Here is a 19,790-nt window from a genome sequence, read left to right as displayed (position 1 = left end):
GTCCAGATGTCCCTTCTGGAACCTTCCACTACGAGGACTTGGATGCGAGCCCTGCGGACATCTGATGCCTGATGCACCTCCCACGATCCTCCAGAGCCTTGCGAGCCGCTGCCGGGCCTGGGGAGAGAGTTGGATGTGGTCCCCGCCGGGACAGGGCGGGAGAACGTGGGTCAGCGAAGTGAGGAAAAGCCGGGAGAAAGGGCGAGGTGAGGGGCGAAGGAGGGGACCCTCAAGGCGGGTGGGTGTGGCTGCAGCAAAACAGGCAGGAGCCCCAGGCCAGGCTCGCCGGCCGGAAGGAAAGCCCCTCTGTACACACACACGCAGAGATGCGCAGGGGCGCGTGCACGCTCCACCTGAGGGTGTGTCTTCCGCTCCCGCCGATCCTCCGGTGCCCGTGGCCACAGATGGGATGTCGGCTCCGATACTAACACAGGGGTCCTTGCAGACCTCATGGTTATGGCTCAGACACCAGCCCCGAGCAGCGGCCCGAGCTCACCTGCACTTTGGTCCAGCTGGGCTGCAGCTCAGACGTCCCCAGGTCCCCCTTGGGGGTGGTAATGTGCTGTAACACCTGAACCCAGAGGAAATTCACTTGTGAACTGATTTACTACAAAGGCTGTATCACAGGACGTGGAGGAACAACCAGAGAAGTCCCACACCCCAGCAGCAGCCCTGTGGGAAGAGGGGTACGCCCCCTCCCGGTGTGTGTTGGGGGTCCCTGTCACCAGCCTTGAAGTCCTCTCAGCCCCTCGCAGTGTGGGGTGTCCCTGTCACCAGCCTGGAAGTCCTCTCAGCCCCTCACAGTGTGGGGGGGTCCCTGTCACCAGCTTGGAAGTCCTCTCAGCCCCTCACAGTGTGTGGGGGTCCCTGTCACCAGCCTGGAAGTCCTCTCAGCCCCTTCAGTTTGGGTTTTCGTGGGGGCCTCATTCCGTCTGTGTAGTGCTTGGATCCTTGGCGCTGGTGACTGGATAGCTGGCCCCTCTCCCAGGAGGTCGGGGGCTGGGGCATGTCCAGCCCTCGGATCACCTGGCTGGTTCCCCTGGCAACTGGGCCCTATCCTTAGGGCTCCAAAATTCCCCTCCTTAACATAAACTCAGGAGTGGTCAAAAGAGCTCCTTAAGAATAACTGAAGATGTTCTTTTCACCTAAAGTACTCTAGAGCTGTTTCTGGAACCGGGGATAAAACCCAGGTACTCCAGAAGACTCGTCTGTCAGTCATTCTTAGCACTTAGGCAATCGCACGGGTGTTCTGAGCGCTGGCCAGGAGCCGGGGTGAAGACCAAACTGCTTCTTATCCTGTTCCAGTGTGACACCTGCCGGGTAAGGCCTTGAGCCCCGGTGCACAGCCCTGAGTGTCCTTAGCAGAGACTAAGCTGGTCCCACGTGTTTTGCGGTGCCTGGCTTCAAGGAACTGTCCCACCCAAAGCAGGGGAGCTGAGTGGGAGCTGGGGCTGCAGCCTAGAGACGCTGGCAGTCTGGGCAGGGCGGGTGGGGACAGCGGACATATGTGAGATGCATCTTGCGTCGTGTGAGCCAGCGGTATTGGGAGAAAAGGAAACCCATGGATGACGACCAGGCTTCTGGCTGGAGAGTGGGGCGGAGGTCAGGGGAGAGGCGGGAGCTCGGTTTAGATGAGCCCCCAGGAGGACGGCGGCTCCAAGGGCAGGCGTGATCTGGGCTGCGGAGTGGAGGTTTGGCCGCAATCTGCAGTCGGTCGACAGTGTCCCTGTAGGGCTGGTGGCTGCAGGGAGCTCGCGTGTCCTTTGTGTGAGCCAGTGAAGGACACATAGGCGTGTGCGGGCGGTGGGGGAAACGAAGGGAGACGGAACCTCTCGAGGGCTGCGGTCAGCTGGGGCCCGGACGGCTGCAGGAACACGGAGACGACAGGCCTGCCCCCTGCGCTGCATCTCCTCGCGTCAGGGGCACCCGTTAAAGGGACCGCTGGTCTCTGCGCTCCCGGGACAAAGATGCTAGCACTGTAAAACGACCAGACGCTACCAACCGTGAAACAGCCCAGTTTAGAAACGTTGGGAAAGCGCACATGTGCGTCTCGGGCTGAAATTCGGTATTGGTGGTAACGCAGAGGTTGACAGTGACCTTGGCCAGCAGCGTCAGCGCAGCGTAAGCAGAGGCGCGTGTGTGGAAGGAAGTGGAAGCTGACAGAAACCTGAGAAGTCTGGTTCTGAAGCGGGCGTGGGGCAGCTGGCAGGCTACATGGGATCAAGGGAAGCTTTCCGTTGATGTAGTTCAGGATCGAACAATTAAGTTTTTACTCCTGCGATCTTGTTGTTGAGGTACTAAGTCGTGTGCGACTCTGCGATCCCATGGACTGCAGCACGCCAGGCTCCTCTGTCCTTCAGTGTCTCCCCGAGCTTGCTCATATTCGTGTCCAGAGTCAGTGATGCCATCCAACCATCTCATCCTCTGCCGCCCTCTTCTCCTTTTGCCTACAGTCCTTCCCAGCAAGGGTTTATTAATGGGTTAATCTGAAACAGTTGTGACTGAAAAAATAAGACACCGGAAGATGTGATATTATACAGGTAAAACTTTTAAATATATTGATACTGCATACATCTACATGGATAATAAAGACAAATGTAAGATGTACACTTGTGGACACTTGTGCTATTTTAGGTAACAGGTTTATTGGGACATGGCTAAATAACATGATTTAAAATCTACAACTCAGTTGTCTTCGCACGTTCAGAACTGCACCGCCATCAACCAGAATCAATTTTGGGATGTTTTTATTCCTCCCCCAAACCCACAGCTGTCGAATGCACTCTCCTTCCTGCCTCACCCCCACCTCCCGCCCTCGGCAACCACAAACGTGCTTTCTGCGTCTGGATTTCCCTTTTCTGGACATTTCACACACAAGGAATCCTGCTCTATTTTGTGACGGGCTTCTTTCACTTAGCCTAAGGTCTTTCAAGGTTCCTTCAGGTTGCAGCGTATGTCAGCGCTTCAGTTCTTACTACTGAGTAACGTTCCATGTTAGGGGAGCTAGTGAGGGACAGGGAAGCCTGGGGCGCTGCAGTTCCCGGGCTCTCAGAGTCGGCCACAACTGAGCGACCGAACACCAGCACCACGCCTTGTCCACGCGCCAGCTGCTGAGCGCCTGCCTGTTGTGAGTGCTGCTGCTGCGAGCGTCCCTGTAACGAGTTTCTGTGTGGACACACGTTTTCTCTCGGGTGTGTACCCAGACCTGGAGTTGCTGGGCCATAGCAGCGGCTCTGTTTCCCCTGGAAAAGCCGCGAGCCTGTCTGCTGCTGCGGCTGCACCGTTTTGCCTTCCCACCAGTAGTGCGTGAGGGCTCTGATCTATTTCTCCATGTTCTGCACAAAACTTTCTCTTTCTTTTTGATATTAGTCATCCTGAGTGCCTGTGAAGTGGTTTCTTTCTTTTGGCTGCGCTGGGTCTTCACTGCTGCCTGTGGGTTTGGGAGCTACTCTCCTTTGCATGGCACAAGCTTTGCATTGTGGGCTTGTTTTCGAGCATGGACTCTGGAGTGTGGGCCCCGTCGTTGTGGTGCAGGGACTTAGTTGCTCCACGGCACGTGGCATCTTCCCAGATCAGGGATCGAACCTGCGTACCCTGCGTTGTGAGGGTGATGTAACCACTGGAGCAGCAGGGAAGTCGGAAGTGGTTTCTCACCGTGATTTTGCTTTTCATCCCCTGATGGCTAATGGCGTTAAGCATCTTTTCATGTGCTTACTGTCCATTTGTGCATCTTCTGTGCAGAAGCGTCTACGCACATTCATGCCCGGTTTTTCATTAGGCAGTCTTTTTGAGTTATGAGTTGCTGGGAGCCAGCGTGAGGAACTCTGCCCATGGCAAAGGTCATGAGGAAGGAGGCTTGGCATACGCAAAGGCGTGATCAAGCCTCAGGAAACCCCCTGTTCCCGAGCATCTAACCCCAAAACCAGAGTCCGTTTTATGCTCTCACCTACACCTCTGACTTTACGGGGGGCTCTCCCCCATAACCGTTTCTCTCGGAGAAGGAGTAAACGTGCAGCTCCAAGGCGATAAAAATTCCTGGGCGCGACAAGAGTGTTTCAGCTTACGGACTCCTCTGAAGGTTATCTAGCCCACCTGTACAGGTTCCTCTGGCCACATGTGATTGTTTACAGCCTCCCAACCTGAGAGGCATGAGATGTTTTAGACTTACTAAAGGCAAATTCTTTTGGGGAGTTAGAAATTATTAGTATAGTGGGTTGGTTAGGAATTATATTGGTGAAGGGTTTTTCATTTGTTGTGTCAATAATTGCTGCTAATTCCCTGCCCTGGGTGGGACAAGGATGTCTCAGGTCAAACCTCTCTGCTGACAGACTAGCTTGTGTGACAGGATTATCCATCCTCCTGCCACATGATTGTTTACTACCTCTCAACCGTAAACAGCACAGAGAGTTTTGGAGTATTTTGAGAGTCTTAATTAGCATAGGGCTTTTTCTTCTTGTTGAGTCAATGATTGCCGCCAGGCCTCCCTATCCTTAGGCACCTGGGAATATATTAATCAATATATTTGGAATATAGAAAAGGAAATATAGTAGTTTTTGATGTTAGCAATACTAGACTTTTTGAGTTAATGGATTTTCTCTTTTGTAATAGATCACTGTACTTTGTTATAAATCACTGTGTCCTTGCTATGTAAAAATGTAACTTTATCACTATCTTAAGACTAAATAGATCTTAAGGGGAACATTGGTGAAAGGATTTTCATTTGTTGGGCTGATGTTTGCTACTAAATCTCCATGTTCCCTGCCCTTATAATGAATATAACTAACATATAGGAGAAATAAGTATTAACCTTTAAGCATATAGGAGAAATAAGTATTAACCTTTAAGACTAATCATGTTAACCTTGGGTTAAATAGATTCCTTTCTTGATTGTAACTCACTACACCCTCACCCTATAGGAATGTAACTTTATTTGGAGGGTGGTGCCTGGTTTAAGAAAAAAACACCCTTGGAAGAAATAAGTTTTTTGGTTATCAGAAAGAAAGGATCATAAAATGTCAGCAGGTCTCATTCATGGCCAGAAGATGATGTACCTTTTTCATACATTTATGTGAAGCACCTGATTTTGATAAAGGTCAGGACTGCTGACCCCCGTGCAACTCTGTATTCATCCCTATGTGTAACAAAAGGTATATAAGCTAACCCCAAAATAAAGAAATCTGATCAGTTTCCGGAAAGACTGATTCCCCCATGTCGCTTCTTTCTTGCTCCCGTTTTTCTGGCTGAATTCCCATCTGGAGCATGGATGCTCTTCCACGTAATCCAAGTTATTCAGCCTCTTTTTCTCCACTAATCTTCCTACTACACTATCCATTTCTAACCTCTCTATATCTGTGAATAAATATGTATTTTTCCAAAGACGCCAACTCCGTCCCCCCACCTTCGAATCACCCTGGATCCACCGGGGCTGGACCCCGGCAATGAGTTATTTATGTGGCCTAGACATAAGTGCTTTATCAGATTTAGGGTTTCCGAGTGTTTTCCCCCCATGCTGTGGGTTGTCTTCCCTTCCTTGATGGTGTCCTTTGCAATGCCCTCCTCCAGGGGACCTTCCCAACCCAGCGGTCAAACCCGCATTTCCTATGTCTCCTGCATAAGCAGGTGGGCTCTTTGCCACTGGTGCCACTTGGAAAGCCCCCGATGGTGTCCTTTGAAGCACAAAATGTTTTCCATTTCTCAGTCTCCTATATATATTTTCAAGGCTCGTGCTTTTGGCATCATCTCAGAAACTACTGCCTAAGCCATGGTCATTGGAGAAGGCGATGGCAGCCCACCCCAGTGCTCTTGCCTGGAAAATCCCATGGATGGAGGAGCCTGGTGGGCTGCAGTCCATGGGGTCGCGAAGAGTCAGACACGACTGAGCGACTTCCCTTTCACTTTTCACTTTCATGCATTGGAGAAGGAAATGGCAACCCACTCCATTGTTCTTGCCTGGAGAATCCCAGGGACGGGGGAACATGGTGGGCTGCCGTCTATGGGGTCGCACAGAGTCGGACATGACTGAAGCGACTCAGCAGCAGCAAGCCATGCTCATGAATGTATACCCCCAGGGTTTTTTCTAGTAGATTCACAGTTTTCTCTCTTACAGTTAGGTTTTTGATCCGTTTGGAGTATTTGTGTATGATGTTGGGGGGGGGGGGGGTTCTGCCTTTCATTCTTGTGTGTGTGGGATATCCACCCGTCCCAGCACTGTTTGTGGAAGAGACTGTTCTCTCTCCATAGATTGCCTTGGAACCCTGTCAGGTAGATGGCCATAAGCATGAGGGTTCATCTCTGAACTCTCCATTTTATTCCAAGGATATGTTCACTTTGTTTTTCTCAGATTGTTCCGGCTAACCTGGACCCCTTGAATTTCCATATGAATTTTGGAATCAGTTTGTCAGTTTCTGCAAAGAAGGCAGCAAGAATTTTGATGAGAATTGCATTGAATCCGTAGATCACTTTGGGGATTGCTATTTTAACAATTTCAAGTCTTCTCATCCGTGAGATGGGCTGTCCATCCACTCACACAGGTTTTCTGTAATGTATTTCAGCAGTGTTTATAGTTTTCAGAGGAGGTTTTGTACCTATTTTATGGACGTATTTCCAAGTATTTAATATACTTTTGATGGTCTTATAAATGGAATTTTCTTACTTCATTGCAGTCTATATGCTCCTATTTCTGCTTTGCGACTCCATGGACCTCAGCCTGCCAGACTCCTCTGTCCATGGAATTCTCCAGGCAAGAGTACTGGAGTGGGTTGCCATGCCTACAAGTTCAGAGGCTTAAAGTAACAAACTTACTGTCCTAACAGTTTCGGAGGTCAGAAGTCTGAAATGGGTCTCACCGAGCTAAGAGCAAAGAGTCAGCAGGGTTCCGGGTAGAAGCTCCTTTGCTTCCTCTTCCAGCTTCCAGAGCGCGCCCGCGGTCCCTTGGCCCCTGGACCCTTCTGCCATTTTCAAAGCCAGAAGGGGCGTCACTGAGCTCTGCTCCCAGGGGCATGCTTGCTCTTGGCTGTGACTCCCCCTCCTCCCTCCTGCCCTTGTGAGAGGCCTCGCGATGAGCCTGCGTCCAGCTCAGTGATCCAGGATCGTCTCCCTTCCCGCGTCCTTAACTTAACGGCCCCTGCGTGCGCGACCCCGGGGGCCGCAGCCCGCCAGGCTCCCCCGCCCATGGGATTTTCCAGGCGAGTACTGGAGCGGGCTGCCATTGCCTTCTCCGGAGCTTGGTTCGGGCAGTGCTTAACCCGGACGGAGTCCACCCGCGCGCCCGCGGGAGAAGCCCCTCACAGAGCCTGAGGTCGGGCGCAGCCTCGCGAGCTCGGCCCTCAGCGCCGGGGCCACGGCCCGCGTTCGCGAGACGCGAGCGCCAGGCGGCTGCGGGCCTGTGAAGCGTGAGGTCTGAGGTGCGAGGCGCGAGAGGCGCGCGTGGCGCGGGCAGCGCGCTGGCCCCGCCCCCGACCTCCGCGACGTCGATTGGCCGCTGGCGGGGCGGAGGGGCGGGGCGCGCACGTGGCGGGGCGGGGCGGGGCGAGTGACGGCCTCGCGGGCCAATGGGCGCGCGCGCGCGCGCGCCGCCGCCGCCGCCGCCGCCGCCGCCGCCGCCCGTGCGGCCCTGAGGCGCCCAGGCGGCTGCGGAGCGGCGACGCGGCACCATGGGCCGGCTGCTGAGGGCCGCGGGGCCGCCGCTGCCGCCGCTGCTGCTGCTGCTGGCCGGAGGTGAGCGGGCGGCGGCGGCGCGCGCTGGGCGGCTCCGCGCCAACAAAGGGCCGCGCGGCCGCCGGCGCCCCGGGCGCTTCTGAGGGCGGGGGGCGGCGGCGCCGGGCGGGCGTGTCCCTGCGACAAAGGGCCGCGCGCGGGGCTGCGGTGACGGGCGCGGGGGCGGCGCGCGCGGGGCGGCGGCGGGCGTGGGCGCGCGGGGCCGGGCCCGCCGGCGGGTGGGCGCCTGTGAGCGCGCGGGGGCCGCGCCCGCCGCCTTCGGCCGGAGGCCGTCTCCGTGCCCGGCGGGGCTGGCGGGCGACCTCTGCGGAGCAGCCGCCGCCCCGCGCGCCGAGGAGCGGAGCCCCGCCGCCCCGACTCGGCCCCGGCCCGCCTTGTGCCGCGGGGCGCAGGCACGGCCAGGGCCCGGGCGGTGCCCCGGACGCGGCCCCCGCGCCGCCGCATCCCTGTGCGCCCCGCGCCCGAGTCCTGTCTGCAGGGCAGGGGCGGCCCCGCTGTCGGCGCGGCCGGCCGGCCGCCTCTCCGTGCGGCAGCCACCCCAGCGCCGGTCTGCGGGGTGTGTCGGGACCATGCCCAGCTGTTGCCGGGCCCCTTCCTGCCGGCTGCGGGTCCCCCCCCCCGCCGTCCCTCCGCCTCCGTCCGGGGGGCGCGCTAGTGTCCCCGCCGTGCGGGGGTGCGTGTGAGTCCAGCAGGACGTCTCCCTTAGGAAGCTGCAGCGGGGACACGCCTGCCAGGGCCGGGCGGCACTGTTTCTCTGACACGCGCGCCAAGCGTGTGCGGTCGCGTTGGTGGTACCGGACCGTCTCTGTTGCAGCGGACAGGCCAAGGTGTGGGCCGTGTCGCTGATGCTGCTGGGCAGCTCCGAGTGGGTGTCTGCGGAGGGCTTAGGGATCTCGGACTTCAGAGCTGCTGATTAGGGCAAGGGGAACGGGAGAAGGCCGCGGGGACCACGAGCAGACGCAGGGGAGACGAAACATGCGGATTATCCAGACCTTGCTCTTCTCACCCCCCAAGATGCAAGCCTGCTTTCTGCGCCTGCTTTCCTGAATTTGTTTGGGTCGGATTTTCAGTGCTTTGAGGCCGATCCCTGGAATGCTTTTCATGCCCTTTTTCCTTCTTTTGGCTGAGAGGGATGGAGGTAACAGAAGATTACAGGTCCAAGAGAAAAAACAAGATCAGTGTGTATCTGAAAGTTAAAATCCAGTAGACTCTCAGGCAGATTAATTATTAAGTGCAAAAGTAGATATACAGGGAATAGGTACGTCTCAGCTGCTATTTTGGTGGGCAAGTTCGACAATAAGCAACATCTCGTAATTACCCACTGCCAAGCTTTTGAAAATATCAAGGTCTTTATAAAGGAAAAACAACCATTGTGCTGAAAAATAGCTTCAAGAAAATGAAACTCTTTACTGCAGAAGAAATCAAAAGCTAGATTCCTCCTTGAAACATGGTCAGAATCTCCTAGAGGCTCAGTGATAAAGGAACTCGTCTGCAAGGCAGGAAATGCAGATGTGGGTTCAGTCCCTGGGCTGGAAAGATCTCCTGGAGGAGATGGCACTCTTGCCCGAAAAAGTCTATGGCAGAGGAGCCTGGCAGGCTACAGTCCATGGGGTCGCGGAGAGTCCAACGCGACTGAAGCAACGGCGCTCACGCACACGCTTTTTATTCCTATCAGACTGTTGGGAAAGATAGACCAGGACGAACCGGGGTTGTTCTGCAGGTGACAGACGGAGGGGAGAGGCTGGGAGAATGAGGGCCCCCTTAGTCAGGGAATGGTCACGATAGGCCCTAGCAGGTTCCTCAGACCTGGGTGCTCTGCGTGGAGAGCTTCACCGGCTAAAGGACTTCATCCCCAGAGGCAAGAAGTCAACAGGACAGACGCAGGCTCCTGGGCGTCAGGGCCGGCCTGGCGGCAGGACTGAGGCCTGCATGGCCGTGACTCCTTTCCCCGTCACTTCCGTTAGCCTGGGAGAGGCAGCTCTCAGGCTGTGGAGAGGCCAGCACGTTTGATCCTCTGGTGGTTTCGTGGAGGGTAAAACTCCAAGGATTCTTAACGAGAGGCCATTGCTTTTCTAAAACACTGAAGTAATGTCTCTCCCAGTAGGTGGGTGAAGAGCTTCACCTGGCAGAGAAGGCTGCTCTGGGCCCTGGGAACCCGTGCAGTGTTTGTTACTTAATTACTACAGACATTTCTCATCAGTTGAGGTTTTTTGTCCCTGGACTGTGTGAGTTTTTCCAGGTCACTGTCTTGTGGTATTTGGTTCCCCAGACCTGGGGAGGCCACATCTGAAGGCAGACCTGCTGTATCAGCTGGCATCTCAAGTAACCGGGCATTCCTTTTCCGAAGAGCACTTTCTCCCCCAAGGGCAGAGGCTGTCTGCTGTTCCCCTTTGTGTCTCTAGAGGGGGCCTGGCACAGTAGGTGGCACAGAATGGGGGCGGGGGGGGGGGTTGCTTTCTTCTGAGCAGTGGAAGTCCAATGCAGATGTTAACCTCCAGTAAGACGCTGCAGCGTACCTGAAACCAAAGTTACCTGGCATTGTGCCTGATTGACAGTATTGTAGATTGTGATTAACTTTGTAAGAATTAGAAAATAAGTCTTACTCCAGTAGGGTTGATAGATGACCTACTTCTAGACACGGTCCAGGCAGAAATGTAGATAAAGGGGCATCTTGGTGGGAGGTAGGGACCACTTCACTGACTTGAGGTCTTTCGGGTCAGGAGGAGAGACCCCTACACTCTCAGCCACCCTGTGCTTTGGGTTTCTGGTGGGGACCCTGAGCAGGGTGTTGGGAGGACAGGGTCTCTCCCGTCCAGCCCTTTCCTTGCTCCTTAGATCCTGTGAGGCATCGGGTCACGCTGGGTGCTCTCTGTCCTTATGTGTCCTTAGGAAGAAGGACACAAGAGCAGCTTTCTGACGTTTCCTCAGGGACCATCCTTCTTGTGGGGTGAAGCTGGCTAATTACAGCAATTCTGTTACCTGGTTATTTGACCTTAGTCTCACTAGACCTGTTATCTTTTCTGTAAAGCAAAAGGGTATTTCTTATTTTTAAAATTTATTTACTTTTAATTGAAGGGTACGGTATCCCTTTGGTTTCTACCAAACATCAACATGAATCAGCCAGAGGGAAAGGGTATGTCTTATTTTATTTGGTCGTTTACACAAACACATCCCGAGCTCCTGTGATACTTGAGAGGCTGTCGAGGCTGGCTTACGTCAGAGGTGAGCTCCGTGTTCACCGCTGAGTGAGGGGCTGTCCGGCGGTCTGTCGCAGCGCAGAGAGGAGAGTGCAGGGCCGTGTGCAGGGCCGGTGGTCGTGGAGGGGCGCCGCCTGGACCGAGGGAGCTGGGGCGGAAGCGGGAGGGGGGCTTAGGCGGCTGGAGGCAGGTGACCACGGCGTCCCCTGCTTCTGGCTCATCCTGTTTGAGACTCTGCTGGCGTCTGTTCCTTCCCTGTTTTCTCCCTTGAAGTCACATAGAATACCTGATCTTCATTATTCACAGCAACTGTTTGTGTAAAAGTGTTTGAAGGCCCTGGCCATCGTCGCCCTTGAAGGTTCTCTGTTCCTGGCCGAGAGCGCCCTGCTCCCCTGTTCTCCGTAACGGAGGAGACCACTTCCACGAGGAGTCTGCAGCCCGCCCTTCAGAGTGCAGTCCGCACACTGCCTGTGGGGGGGGGGGGGGCTGACCTCACGGGTGCGTCTGCGGGCTTCCCCATCCTGCTCTGCGGATGGGGGGCCAACGCTCCCCCAGAGTCGCTCAGCCACAGGCCAGAGCCCCTGCCTGCCTTGCTCCGCTGCAGCAGGCTGAGTCTGATCGAGGCCTGTGTGTCCTCCCACGCACACTTGTTACTTTGTGCCGCCCCTTCCCCTGCGCCCCAGGCTGCTCTCCTTGGAGCCAAGTGCATCTGTGGGCCTCCCGTCTGTCCTGCCTCTCTCTGGACGGGCCTCCCGTCTGTCCTGCCTCTCTCTGGTGCCTTGTCTGTTTCTGGCAGAACTTGCTTCTGAGTCTGAAACGTCTGTCTTCCTTAGTGGCCGCTTGTTGGGCTTACTACTGCATAAGGTGCTTGTGGCATTAAAATGTAGACAATGCTTGTGTGCTGCGCTTAATGAGTCGTGTCCGACTCTTTGTAGCCGCCAGACTCCTCTGTCCATGGGGATTCTCCAGGCAAGAATGCTGGACTGGGTTGCCCTGCCCTCCTCCAGGTGATCTTCCCGACTCAGGGGCTGAACCCGGGTCTCCCTCACTGCAGGCGGATTCTCCACCATCTGAGCCACCAGGGAGGCCCAGATGACGCTTACATGACTGAAATCCCCATGGACTCTGTGAAGCCGCATCACGGTGCACTCCAGGCACAGAGCGGGAGATAACTCCTGCCGCTCCCTCTTTCTTGCATCATTGAATATCGGTCTGGAAAAGAGGATGTGGAGGCCCTTTCACGCGCCTTCCTCATTTTTCAGATGAGGAGACAGGGCTGAAGACTTACAGCAAGCTACTGATAGTCCTGTAGTCAGTATTGACTTCATAAAACCAGCAAATGGGGCTGCTTCCTGTTCGTAGTGAATGGAAGTGAGAGAGAAGGGGAAAAAAGATCCCCTTTATTTGACAGTTTTTTGTTTTGTAAATTAGGATAGAGGGTCCGGGGCGCCAGCCCGGGATGAATTTGACCTGGGACCGCCTCGCGTGGTCTTAATCGCCCTGTGCTGCTGAAACACAGGTCAGGCTCTTCCTGCGGTTTTGGGAAGTGTGCTGCCAGGACAGGAGCCTGGGGAGCCGTGTGCGTGCAGGGCCCGGGAAAGCGGGGCCAGGAGTGTCCGCGAAGCCCCTGCCCTGGCCCTGGGCCCTTGATCCTCGCAGGCGGGTCTCCACCCTGCGCCCTCTTCCCCGTAACCCCCAGCTCTCCTGTCTGCGCAGGAGCGTCCCTGGCCGTGCGTGCAGCTGGGTCCGAGGAGCCCGGCTCAGAAGGCCTCCCCTCCACCTCCCTGCTGGACCTCCTGCTGCCCACAGGCCTGGAGCCGCTGGACTCGGAGGAGCCGAGCGAGGCCGTGGGCCTGGGCGCTGGCTTGGGAGCCCCCGGCTCGGGCTTCCCCAGCGAGGAGAGCGAAGAATCCCGCATCCTGCAGCCGCCGCAGTACTTCTGGGAGGAGGAGGCCGCGCTCAACGAGTCCAGCCTGGGCCTGGGGCCCGCCGCAGGTACGGTGCTCGCTCGCCCTTGTCTCTGAAAGGCCTGTTTGTCTCTGTTTTGGCTGAGGAGGCCGCGCTCGGCGAGCCCAGCCTGGGCCTGGGGCCCGCCGCAGGTACGGTGCTTGCTCGCCCTTGTCTCTGGAAGCCTGTTCGTCTCTGCTTCGGCTGCGCTGGGTCCTTGCTGCTGTGCTCAGCTGCCTCCAGGCGCGATGCACGGCCTTCTCGTTTCAGCGGCCTCTTGCTGCAAAGCACAGGCTCTGGGCACGGGGGCTTGGCAGTTGTGGCTCCCGGGCTCTGGCGTGCTGGCTCGGTGGTGGTGGCGGCCTCTGGGCTTTGTGGCCCCTCGGCGTGTGGGAGCCTCCTGGACCAGGGCTGGAGCTCGGGTCTCCTGCATTGGCAGGTGGGTTCTTAACCGCTGGCCCACCAGGGAAGCCCCCGTCTCTCTAAGATGTGTGCTGATTGCCGCCGGGAGGCCGGGCATGGTGCCCGATGGCCCTTGCCTTGCCCACGTCCCACCTCTTCTCCGTCCTCACCTGCTTTCACCCTCCGCTGCCCTCCAGAACCTCAGGGCTGGGTCTCTGCACTCTGAGGGCCTTGCTGGCCCAAGGGGCCCCTTTGCCTTGGTGACGTTCACGGCCGTGTAGTGAGCTGTGTTCTGTGCTTGTATAATCGAGTGTAACGCTGACAGCCCGTGAGATGAAGGGTGTTCGCCCGTTCTGAACGCGAGGAAACAGCTCAGGAGCGAGCGGGCCTGGAGCCACAGAGCTGTTGAGGTGGTCAGTCGCAGCGCGAGCGTCGGTCTGTCCAGGCCTCGGGTTGGTCGCTGGCTCCTCTTCTGTGCCGTGTGGTCTCTGTTGAAGGGTCCCTGAGCCCCGCCAGGCGTTCCGCGCGCCCTTCCCTGGCTCTGCCCGGGGGCTGGGCCGGGCTCAGCGGCGGCGGCGGCGGCTGCGGCTGATGGCGGAGCGACAGGGCTCCCTGGCCGGCAGCTGCTGCCGTGCGGGGCTCTTGGCTGGCGCTGGGCCCTCAGACTGGTGCCCAAGTGTGGGGCTGAGCGTTACAGAATGTAGCCCTGGGTCTTTTTTAATAAATGTATTTTGGGTTTGTGTTTTTAATTACAGAATAAAACATGAAAAATACAGAAAACGTGGGAAACACGAAAACAATCCAAAGAAGACAATCTCCCCGTGACGTCGGGATGAAAAACGATGAACACTCGTAGTTTGGGCTGCGTGCCTTTAGTCACTCTCGTGTGCCGCGTTGGAGCCGCTCTTCCCGCCGTACGGGGTTTCCTGGGCGCCTCGTCCGCTCCGCTAGCTGTCCCCTTGTGCTCTGGCTGTCGGTGGCTCCCCAGCACCCCTCGGGTGTGGAGCGGCTCCCTGTTGCTGAAGGCGCAGTCTCGCGTCTGCCTGTGGCCGTGCTGGGTTTCACTGCGGTGTGCGGGCGTCTCACTGCAGCGGCCCCTCTTGCTGAAGAGCGCAGGCTCGGTACTTGGGGCGCCCGGGCCTGGTTCCTTGGCTTGTGGGGTCGCCCCAGACCGTGGATGGCACCCATGTGCCAGGCGTGGGCAGATGGCGTATGAGCCGCCGGACCACCAGAGGAGCCCTGGCTTCTGCTCGTGAGGACGCTGCAAAGACCTGTGTGTGTCTTTGCACTTTTCTGGTTCTTGGGATAAACTTCTGGAGTCACATTGCTAGTCTAGGGGCATGTCGGTCATCACCCCAGCGCCCCCCAGAAGCAGCCCTGCTCACACTGCGGCGCCGAGGAGGCTGTGGTTTGGTGGCTTGCTGTTGTTGTTGGACACGTCCTGCCTCAGTTTATTTGCACCAGTGTCCAGGAGCACAGCAGCCCCGTCAGCAGCCCGGGGGCCACCCCAGTCCCCCGTCCTCACACTGGCAGGTGGCGGCCTGCACTCGCAGCCTGCGTAGGGGCCTGGGCGCCTTTGGCAGAGCAGCAACCGTAGCTGTGGTGCCTGGGCCTTGGTGCGAGCCTTGGCCTGGGACTTCGGGGCCCTTGGTGATGTGGGCGCCAGCACATTGCCGGGCTTCAGGTGGGCACGCACTGCCGCCCGCGGGGACCTGGGGCTCAGACTCCTTGGGCTCTTGGCAAGCCTCGACAGCCCCAGCAGGCGCATTCCCTGCCCGCGTCGTCTGCAGGCCCTCCCTGCTGTGCTCCTGGGCAGAGCGCCTGCTGCTTAGGAACTTGGGGCCCACCTTCTTAAGTGATTCGTGCTTCGCGATCAGGGTTCCTCGATGCTGTCTCTGTGCCGAGTGGGGGACAGGCTGTGTGCGGTGTGGTTCTTGGACTTGGCCGTGTCTGCAGATCCTGAAGCGCCTGGGAGCAGAGAGGCCAGGGAGGGTCGTGCATAGACAGTGGCCTCACCAGGGGAGCAGCATGGGGAGGCACCCTGGGCAGTCCGGGGCCCCTGGCAGCAGAGTGCTCAGCGCCCACCCCAGGGGACAGAGAAGGGCACAGATGGCAGGAGCCTGGCCTGTGTGGGGAGGGACTGGGGAGCCGGGGTCCTGACCCCAGCAGTGGGGGGGCGGGGGCGGGGGCCGGGGCTCGCGCTCCAGCTCCTCCCAGGCCCCTGTTGCCGGCTGTGCCTCCCCAGCCTGTCAAGGAGTCTGGGCGGGGCTGCTGCCGGTCGCGGGACGGGTCCCCGGCGGAGGGCGGGGCGGGCCCGGCGTGGGCGGGCCTCTCCTGCAGGCTTGTGTCAGTGAGGCCAGGGCGGCCTCCAGAAAGGGCGCTGCAGTGTGCGTGCCCGGCAGGGGGGTGGTGCCAGGTTCTGGACCCTCCGCGACACTGAATTCGCCGAGGTCTTTGCTGGTTTGATGCACAGAACTCTCATGGCTGGGAAGTTGTTTCTGTGGGCTTCTCTGGTGGCTCAGCAGGAAGGAATCCAGTGTAGATGCAGAGACACAGGTTCAGTCCCTGGGTCGGGAAGATCCCCTGGAGAAGGACATGGCAACCCTCTCCAGTATTCTTGCCTGGAGAATCTCACGGATGGAGGAGCCTGCTGGGCTACAGTCCACGGGGTTGCAAAGAGCCGGACACAACTGAGCAACTTCACTTTCACTTTCACCCACAAATCCAACTCCGAGTTCTGCTAGGCGCCGAGTTGGGTGTTGTGGTGTGTTACCTTGTTTAATCTTCATAGAAGCATTGAAGTATTTATTGTTATTCCCATTTGACCCGTGGACAAACAGGCTAGTGGAGTCTGGGTAACAGCCCAGCTAATAAGTGCAAGAACCAGAATGCAAATCCTCGCTGTCAGACTCCAGACCGTGGCGCTCTTTGCTATTGCCGCTCAGCTCAGCGGTTCTCCTAGAGCCGGCAGTGATGTCTTCAGCCTGGCGTAGGACTCGGCACGGCTTCTTCGCAGCATTTGCGCCTTGCGTGGGTCGCTGCACTTCACAGCTGCCCTGTGGGTCAGCGGGGCAGCCCACTGAGGGGGCCGAGGCTGAGAGGCTGTGGGCCTGGTCCGAGGCCCTGCGGCCTGTGTGCGGCAGACTCAGTCTGCAGTCAGGGCCTCCTGAGCAGGCCTGCCCTGAGCCCTGAGGTGGGTGTGCAAAGAGGGAGCGGTGCGTGGCTGTTCTGGGGCCCTGCTCTGTGCCTCGTCTCTGGCCTGTCGGGCCTGCGGGAGCTGGAGCTGGGCCTGCTCCAGGAGTGGCCTCGGGGGCCTGGCGGCCCAGCCTGGCGGTGATGAGGGCTGTGACCTCACTAACCTTGGCTTCAGCCTCTTCTCCTCGAGTGAGACCGTGGGAGTGATAGATTGAACTCTATCCAGCTCTAAAACACTATGATCCTCTGACATTTTGGGTGAAAAGACTGGTCTCAACAAAGAAGGGGAAAAGTAGAGCGTACATCCCTGCCCTGCCAGCGAGTCGAGCCCGCCGGCAGCCTGATGGGTCGGTTCACGCACTGCCTTCGTGACCAGGACTAGTCCCAGGCCGCCCTCCACCCCAGACGGCCCTGCTGCCGCCCAGCGCTCTTGGCTTCCAGTCTCCTTAACAAAGCTCTCTGCTGGCAGCTTTGATTTTCCTGGTGAGCAAGCTAATTAGTGTTCCCCGAGATGAGAGACAGCTCTCTAAGACTGGCACGTTCTAGGGACCCAACTCAGACAGGCTTACAGGCCTGTGTGCGAGGAGTATGTATCGGCCGTTACACCAACGCCCGGCATCAGTGTCTGGCCCAGGCACGGGGGTCTGGTGCTGAGACGGCGTCAGGACCTGCCTCGGCCGCCATGGCTAGGGTCCCTCCCCCGTGCTCACTGCTGGGCGGCCGGCCTGTGTGGCCGCTGAGCGAGGCTCCCAGCCGCTCTCACTTGGCAAGCCCAGCGTGGCGAGAGCTCAGCTGGAGAAGACGCAGGGCGGCTCCTGGCCTCATCTGGGTCCTGAGCCCCCCGAAGCCAGCGTAGGGCCCCACACTCCTGGGCCAGGTAGGAGAGGGTGGGAGGGCCCTCCAAGGAGGATCCAGGTGCCTTTGACAGAGGGGGGCAGAATGATGCTCTCGACTGGGGCACCCCGAGTGCTCAGCTCTCTGGTCGTTTCCACGTGAAGTTCTCCTTTCCCTCATGGCAGCCTCACTAGCCTCCCGTCTCGGCGCAGGGGAGACGGCGCAGGTAGGTTCCCGGGTGATGGTGGCAGGGGCCCCGCTCCTCCTCCGCGTCCGCTCCTCCCTCACCACGCTGGAGCTGCCGCCGTCCGGAGCGAGTCTGCGCGCGCCAGGTCGCCGCAGCAGCTGTCTGCCGGACCTGGGGGTGCTTTCTCCGCAGCCGTCTCGGTGGTCTTGTCTGCCGGGCAGCGATTTGACCGTCCTGGCAGAAGCGCTTCACCTGGGCGCCGAGAAAAGAAAAGAGAAGCGCCATATCCTTGTCTTATGCTAGTAGTAAGTGTCCCTGCGTGGAAATCAGAAACGTGACAAGTTAAAAGGAAAAACCAAGCATCTCCAGCCCCATCCTTAACCCAGAGCTGGTGAGCAGCAGCACTGCAGTGCGCTTCTCCCCGGGCTCCCTGCCGTCACGGACAGTAGAGAAAGCGTGCCCCTGGGAAGAGTGGCATTTGCGGGCGCAGACCTTGCTGTTTCACTTGCCCACATCTTTCCAAGGCAGCCAACAGCTCTTCAGCCTCAGCTTTGAGGCCGAATTAGCGCCCCAAGTGTGGACGGGCTGGCTGCCTCGGCCAGCCTCCCGCCCTGCAACAGCGGCGCTGTGGCGTGAGCAGAGCCTCCTGAGCATCCCTAATCGTCTCCTCAGAGTGTGTTTCTAGAAGCAGTAGCCTCAGGGTGTTTGTCTGCAAGGGGTCTCCTGTGCGCCCTCCCCTCGCACTGCGGCCGATCTCCCTCCCGTCCCCGCGCGACGCTGAGACGTGCCCCTGTGTTATCAGCTTGCCATCCGCAGGGTTCGTCCCCGGGCCTAATGTGCCCTTCTGCGATGACTGTTGAGTCTGACCGTCAGCGGGTCATGTTCAGCTACACGGAAAGCTGCTTCGCTCGCGCGTCCGCTCCACACGGGCCTCCTGTGCGCTCTGTCAGCGTGTCTGCGCTACTGCTCCGTTGAGTAACTCGCTTCAGCGCTGCACTCGCGGAACAGCTTTCAGTGATTTGATGTTAACCTAAAGGAAGGTTTAAAGTGATCTTTCAAGGCTACTGGCTTTGATGCTAGTTCTAATTCCTTGTCTTAAACAGAGGAATCAGTTCATTACTGTTTCAGCTGAGACTGAAGGTCATGTGGGCGGACGGCTGGCCCTGGAAGGCAGAAATAAAGTTCAGTGCAACCTTGATGAACAGGAAAGAGAGTTACGCAGCTGGGGTGCAGCATTGGGGGGAAAGCCACGCAGCGTGATCTTTTTAGGGAAAGCACAGTCGTGAGATGAGGGGGGAAAAGGCCTGGATGCAGCTTACGTGCTGTGACGAGGCCGAGCTGTGTGTGTCAGGAAAGCTCCCTTGACGCTTTGTGTCAGTTAGCCGCTGGTTAACGCGTTTTGTTCAGTTTTAAGTTTTTGACCAAATGTTTATTGTGTGCCGACACTGTTGACTCTGTGAGCACTCTTTATTTTTTTATTAGAGCGTTTTTTATTTTAGAGCGTGGCTGATTAACAATGTTGTGATAGTTTCAGATGGACAGTGAAAGGCCCAGTCATACGCACACGTGTATCCATTCCCCCCAGACTCCCCTCCCATCCAGGCTGCCACATAACGTTGAACAAAGCTCCCTGAGCTCTACAGTAGGTCCTTATGGGTTTTCCGTTTTAAATACAGTCGTGAGTACCTGTCATCCCGAACTAGCTTAGATATCCCTCCCCCCACACCCTTCCCCACTGGTAACCATAAGTTTCTGCTCTAAGTTGGTGGGTTTTCTGTTCTATAAATAAGTTCACTTGTATCATTTCTCTTTAGATTCTGAGTGTAAGAGATGTGATATTTCTCTTTCTGGCACTGACCTAAGCTCACTCGCTATGACAGTCTTGTGGCTGGCCGTCCAGGTTGCTGCCATGGCGTGCTGTTTCTGACGGTGCTGCAGTGACCACTGGGTGCCCGCGTCCTTTCGGGCCGCGTGCTCCTCTGGGCATGCTCCCAGGACTGGGGTTGCAGGGCCACGTGGCAGCTCTGTTTCCAGCTTTTATTGAGGGGTCTCCACAGTGGCGGCACCAGTTCACATTCCCAGCATCGTAGGAGGGTTGTCTCCTCGCGTCCTCTCCAGCGTGTCTCTGTGGATTTTCTCTTAAGAGTGTTTGAAAGCTTGCCAGACGCCATGTCTCAGTTCACAAAGTGCCCCTTACAGTTCGGTGCAATTCAAGAAGGGTTTGACCGCCGTGTTTACCTGGTGGTCTTGGCATCCCAGTACATAGGGTGACTCATGACCCGTGAGGATCAGTGAATCTTTATTCTTCTTCT

The 19,790-nt window shown here is 57.5% G+C and overlaps 1 protein-coding gene across 2 annotated transcripts in view; it reads left to right on the top strand.

Moving 5' to 3' along the window:
• Positions 1-7,519: 7,519 nt before the first annotated feature.
• PODXL2 (podocalyxin like 2) overlaps positions 7,520-19,790 on the top strand; it is a 42,003-nt gene continuing 29,732 nt past the window's right edge. Inside the window, exons 1-2 of one of the 2 annotated variants that reach the window (XM_069562119.1) lie at positions 7,520-7,716; positions 12,630-12,908. In XM_069562119.1, coding sequence (XP_069418220.1) covers positions 7,653-7,716; positions 12,630-12,908 — 343 coding nt within the window. In that variant the 5' untranslated portion in view covers positions 7,520-7,652. The remainder of the gene's footprint in view (positions 7,717-12,629; positions 12,909-19,790) is intronic. The other variant, XM_069562120.1, reaches the window with a different exon arrangement.

Source organism: Ovis canadensis, chromosome 19 (genome assembly GCF_042477335.2).
Source record: "Ovis canadensis isolate MfBH-ARS-UI-01 breed Bighorn chromosome 19, ARS-UI_OviCan_v2, whole genome shotgun sequence".
Lineage (NCBI taxonomy): Eukaryota > Metazoa > Chordata > Mammalia > Artiodactyla > Bovidae > Ovis > Ovis canadensis.
Note: the sequence above shows the minus strand (reverse complement) of the source record. Positions and strands in the feature narration are given on the sequence as shown.